At 43.9% G+C, this 6252-nt stretch overlaps 1 protein-coding gene across 2 annotated transcripts; it reads left to right on the forward strand.

The window, feature by feature from the left end:
• Positions 1-2687: 2687 nt before the first annotated feature.
• nkx2.4a (NK2 homeobox 4a) lies at positions 2688-5970 on the forward strand. 2 transcript variants are annotated; one of them, XM_029138887.3, is made up of 2 exons: positions 2688-3770; positions 4312-5970. In XM_029138887.3, exons 1-2 carry the CDS (start codon positions 3401-3403, stop codon positions 5010-5012), a joined length of 1071 nt encoding a protein of 356 aa, XP_028994720.1. In that variant the 5' UTR covers positions 2688-3400; the 3' UTR covers positions 5013-5970. The 2 variants fall into 2 exon arrangements, with proteins under 2 accessions (XP_028994720.1, XP_028994721.1); XM_029138888.3 differs by having other exon boundaries at positions 2691-3770; positions 4339-5969.
• Positions 5971-6252: the final 282 nt, after the last annotated feature.

Genomic DNA, 6252 nt, shown 5'->3' on the forward strand with positions numbered 1-6252 from the left:
CGACGAATGTAAATTATATTTTAGAATAGTTCTATATATTTGAAGATTTTGGAAGAAAGTCGAGAAGTGCATATATTTCAAAGGATTTGCCGATTTTAAAACCTTCTACACCTTGCTTACTATTGCATTATTTTCAAGAACTAGAGTCTTCATCAATACAACATATGTTTTTTTTTGTAAATGATAAATCACGTTGTAATAATAGGTACAATCATAGGATTCGGTTTGGTGCGTAAAAGTGCGTTAAACCAAAGTTTGCTCTTTTTAATTCAGTACAACTGTTTTCGCTAAAAACATTAATCAATGTGCAGAATTTTTGTCAAGGAACTGTTTTGTTTAGGGCTGTATATAAAAGAGCACTGAGATTCACGAGGCAGAGTAAAAAAAAGTCTAAGAACGTGCGTAATTACGCACGACATGCGCTGATCCTCAAGCCGGACAGAATCACCATTTTACGCATGCGACACACATATAGACGCTTTTCACCTTAAACGTAGATGTTTTTCATGTAAATTCACAATCACAGGTGTGAGGCGAAGGCCACGGTGCGTCGGCGCATTTTAATATTTGGTTAAATTCCACTTGCACCGCAGAAACGCGCGCTAAAGTTGAGTTAGTGCTTTGAGGACTGTGGGACCAAAGCTATTCTCATGCTGCTGCACTGTGCGCTCGGCCGGTGTGTGGCTGAGGTTGCAGGTCAGGACCCCGGCCCTTCAGCCATCTCTCCACATCTTTCAGGGGACTGAACTAGCAACGTGGAGCTGGAGAAAAGCACTTCAGTAACCAGGCGCTTTGCTCCATCTGGCTGCGCGGAACTGAGGGGGGTGATGATATCGGGAAAAGCCTGTGCGTGTGATATTAACACATAAAGTGGAATGTTATTGTGTTCAGTTTAACAACACATAAATGCTCAGATGAATTATTCTATATTTTATAGCTTATGGCGGCTATAATATACATTATAGTAACAGACTCTAACGTTTATTACTATCGATCATCCAAACGCAACAAACCCGCAAATGTATGACTGGACCTCTTAAATTGTCCGTAAACTCTGTTGCATTTTTTTATCGCAAACTTTAATTTGTGACAGCAGTTCAGTATTTTGTGAAATATTACACACCTTGTGTTTTTTTTTCTTAATTCAACGCTGTACTGAGCAAGGCTATATAACAGGAAGGAAGGAAATCCATACAGTTGTAACGCAAGCAAACGCGGTTGAATCGAAACAATTTACATTTTCTTGGGCGCATTGTCGTCGTTTGAGTGGTGAAAAAGCAAACTTCTATAAATATTGATTTTAGCGTCGTGCGTCGTGGACGCGCGCTTCGTCCCGTAACGACAGAACGAAGCCGTGTGAACGGTTTCTTAGTTCTAGTCTAAGTCTTTCAATTCCTCTGCTCTATGAATTGTCACAGATCTATGGACCAACCTTGGCAAAGGGCTTCGTCCGTAGCTCCGTGGCGCGTCCGCGTCTCCCGGTCCCGCTGCACCGGCCGCACCGCACCCACCGTGCGTAAAAGTTAACTTGCATTCGCCCTATTTATGTGGACTATGTGCGCTCATGTGAGCTGCGTGCCGACAACCAGCTCCAGATTTTTATGGGATCCTAATGTGGAGGATCTGTGTACCGGGGTCCTGCTCTCTGACTCAGTAATCCACAAGGTTGAGAGGTTTGCCTCATTTACATAATGTTAGAGGTCTGGGCCGAGGCCTACCTTTCTTTTCCCCCTGAAAAGACACCATGCTGCCACTGCAGAGAGTGGAAAAGGCGCACAGACGTCTGGGCAAGAATAGGTAGGAAATAAGTGAAATAACGAATGTCCTAATATTGATGCGTTGATAGATTTGAGCCAAACACTTGGTTTACACCTGTTAACCGTATTTTCTTAAGCGGTCCTTTAGTTTTAGGATCCGCGCTTTGTCTGCTTCTGACAACTCCAGCTGACTTTGGAATACGCATACATTGTTTTGTTTTACACGACAACAATGAAGCCCAGCCACTTCACGTTAAAGCCGCCGCGGAGTCCAAACATCTGAGGGACGAAGACGCCCGGCTGCTGAAATATGCATAAGAACGAATTATTTATTACAATCGGTCCGGAGATTAGAGTTCTTTATATTTTGCTATAATTGATGGCTGACCATGTCACATCTTCATTTGCTCAATTAGGGTAGGTACCTCCTTGCTGCCACGCCACGCTAAATTACATTAGTTGCCTCGCGCAGACGAGTGTTTCCTTCCTGCAGCGAAGGAAGACGGTCAAAACAACCTGCTGCTGTGGGTTCCTGCTGGCGAGGAGCGTAATTCAGACCAAACGGCATCATCACCATCATAACAAGGGATTATGTGCAACGCATCAGCTAATTCTGTCAGTTGGGCTGTTTGACACTTGCGAGTCATAGGTTGCGTGCAGCGCTATAGATGCGCAGAGCACGCGCGTTACGACGGGGAGCCGCGTTATGGGCGCTCATTGTTGCGGTTTGTTGTGTCTTTTCTCATTTGACCTCCTCCGCCGCGTGTCTCCCCGCGCGCGATTCTTCTGGCGCCCATCGGTTCGTTCAGAGATTACAATGTCAGGTCACGACTGCAAAGTGCCTCCAAATGCGCATTGACCACACTTGAAGCTCACGTTGTGGTCTCCAAATGTAGTTGCATCAAGAATTATGACATCTTAAATATTTTTTTTTTATTTATTTGTCACATATAAATCAACAAACCCGATGCATTGTGCCCTCCCTCCGTGATCGTGGACGTCAGTAATATACCCACAGGCTGGGTCCCTATTGCCGGTGCCTTTCAGCATTTGGTCTGTTTGAGCTTATTTGGACTTGTCCCTCTCTGCTGGGGCAAAATGATGCTTAAGAAGAATAAATGAGATGGTCATACAACTTCATTGTGCCTCTCTGATGATACTCGGTGGCCCTCATGTCTGTTCAAAGTGCTCTCAAAGTTTCTAGAAAGAGTGGAATTCCCTCCTGACGCAAAATAGTCATATGTGATCAGATCAGCTGATGTGCGCCACATAATGGGCTATTCTCACCTGCGTCTGGGCGCCACAAATGAAAGGATTCTTTACATATAACGTCGTTTTATTCACGCATACGGCTCGATATAAAGCAAAGTGTATTTTCATGAATTATATCCTCAAAATGTCAATGACTATTGTTTGCTGGTTTAGGAGTTTTGCTCCGCCCCCTGTGTTTGTCGTAAACCTGGCTCCTGGCTCCAATAAACCCGGGCTAAGAGCGCCCTGGGCTCGCCTCCTTCTCCAAGGCGATCAATAGGATCTCAGGCGCACTACAAGCACTCTCTTACGTAGACATCCACCAAGGAGAGAGCCGATACAACAACACGGTTGATCTGCTCAAACACAAAAATCCACCTGCTTTCTGAATCATGTCGTTGAGCCCAAAGCATACAACGCCTTTTTCAGTGACAGATATTTTGAGTCCAATCGAGGAGACCTACAAGAAGTTTAGTGGCATGGACGGCGCGGGGAACCTAACCTCTCCACTGGGAGCCTACCGACAGCCGCAGGTGTCGCAGACCGGCATGCAACAGCACTCCATGGGCCACAACGCCACCGTGGCCACCACGTACCACATGCCGCACACGGTCTCCCAGTTCTCCCACAGCGCTATGGGGGGATACTGCAATGGAAGCATTGGCAACATGGGAGACCTACCGTCGTACCAGGAAAGCATGCGGAATAGTGCAGCAGCAACAGGGTGGTACAGCGCCAACCCGGATCCCAGATACTCCACAAGTAAGTTCCTTTCTCCATTTATACACACTTTTCTGCCTTTCCCGTTTACTTGGCTTATTTTATATAACGAAATTAAATCGGAGTTTCAGGAGGGATGAACGCAAACGCACAGGGCTGGATGTGTATCGTTTTGTATTTATTTAAAAGAGCTAATGGTATTTATGGAAACAACGTTTTGTTGTAATAATAATATAACATTATTCATTCATTTAAAGAAATATATATATTTAAATTACTTAAAATAGTAATTGTGATGTTTAAACTGAAAAGGAGATCATTATTTCAAGTCTGTTACGAGTAAAATTATTATTATTATTATTATTATTATTATTATTATTATTATTATTATTATTATTATTATTATTATTATTATTATTATTATTATTATTATTATTATTATTATTATTATTATGTGGATTATTTTGCTTTTCCAACCTCAACAATAAAACTGATAATAATAATAATTCAAGGCTACTTCAGGCGAAACAGTGTTCTCCTCTTCTGTTTATTGAACGCACGTATATGTATGTATATGTTTAAGTTTCTAGATTCATGGGACCTTCCACAGGTATGAACATGACCGGCATGGGGGGTCTCACAGGGATGGCAGACGCCACCAAGTCCATGCCTGCTCTCCACGCTGCGCCCCGGAGGAAACGGCGCGTCCTGTTCTCCCAGGCTCAGGTCTACGAGTTGGAGAGGCGGTTTAAGCAGCAGAAATACCTGTCCGCGCCCGAGAGGGAGCACCTGGCCAGCATGATTCACCTGACGCCGACCCAGGTCAAGATCTGGTTCCAGAACCACCGGTACAAGATGAAGCGCCAGGCCAAGGACAAGGCGGCGCAGCAGCTGCAGCAGCAGCAGCAGCAGCAGCAGCAGGACGGCACCCTGTGCCAGCAGCAGGCGCAGTCCCCGAGGCGCGTGGCCGTGCCGGTTCTGGTGAAGGACGGCAAGCCGTGCCAGAACGGCTCGAACACTCCGACGCCGAACCAGCAGCAGGTGCCACAGAGCCAACAGCAAAGCCAGCAACAGAACGGAGCCGGGGTGGTGCTCGCGTCCGCGACCGGCAACCTGGGCCCGCATCAGAACCAGCAGCAGGTGAACGCTCTGGAGCTGGAGGAGATGTCGCCCAGCCCCCCCTCGCTGCACAGCCAGCTCAACCTGGCCCAGATGGACACGTCCGCGGTAGATTACACCAGTAACATGGTCAGCTCGAACCTCCTCTACGGCAGAACGTGGTAGGACCTATAATAACCCCACGCGGTGCTGACACTTTTCCACCTTTTCTAAGCGAACCTGCGGATGAGCCCGAGGACGAGCATGTAGAAGCATACGCGAGGCGCGCAGAGGCGCACCAGCTGATCAGGGCACATTTTCTTGACGTCTCTGAGAGGGGAGTCTATTTTTGAACATTGCAGAAATGGCTGCCCTCGAAAGCAATTATGCCGTTGCTGGACCTTTTGTAATCCATGGTTTTGGACCTTCCCCACGGTGTTTTAACACGTAGTCTATGTTGCTGAAACAAACACGAATGCTGCTTCACTTGAGTTCGGACTGGGGGAGAGGTGGGATCAGGTTTGAAGTTCACCACGCCACCACTCCCTATTTGCAGTGATACCCTGGTATTTTATGATATTAATATTGTAAACTAATGTATTCATTTAGACTTATTGAATAAAGTAGGGACTTGTATATTTGGCTAACACACACGAATGCGTTTAACTGTATAATATTGGTTATTGCGTCCAACTTTATGTTTTCTTTATTCTTTTGTAAGTTAAAAAGGAAAAAATGCGTGATGGCTGCTGTATATGTTTCAAAACCAAGTGAACGTTAACAATAAATAACTTGAAGTGTGAGAGCTATTGCCGAGGAAGTAATTTTTTTAAAGGGATCTGTTTTGGAGTGCATTTTCATTATGTTGTGATTGAGACCAAATTGAGTTGGAAAGCAAGGTCGATGAGGGAGCCAGTATTGTTCGGGTGACATTTTGGAGGGCTGCCTTTCATGGAAGATGTCTGCAAGACTTTAGACCAGGGAACCGCTCCTTTCAAATTCACATGTAAACACTTTCCGCTGCTTTAACGCTTTACAAGTCTTTAGTTGCTGCTTAAGCAAATCTCACTTTTTACAGTTTCTTACGCCTCATCGTAGCGTACTTAATGTTGGAGTTTCGACAAAATGCTGAAAGCCATACATTGCCTAAAAGTGTATTATTATTATTATTATTATTATTATTATTATTATTATTATTATTATTATTATTATTATTATTATTATTATTATTATTATTATTATTATTATTATTATTATTATTTGCGGATTTACTAGACGCATGTATTATAATTGTTTGATATTACCTACAATTTGTACCTGTATAATAATAATAATAATAATAATACCTCTATACTTTTGTTTTCAATTTCAAATGGATTCTGTCATCTAAGGCATTTCATCTTTAAATAGAAATTCTTTATTTTGT

This window comes from Betta splendens, chromosome 22 (assembly GCF_900634795.4).
Source record: "Betta splendens chromosome 22, fBetSpl5.4, whole genome shotgun sequence".
Lineage (NCBI taxonomy): Eukaryota > Metazoa > Chordata > Actinopteri > Anabantiformes > Osphronemidae > Betta > Betta splendens.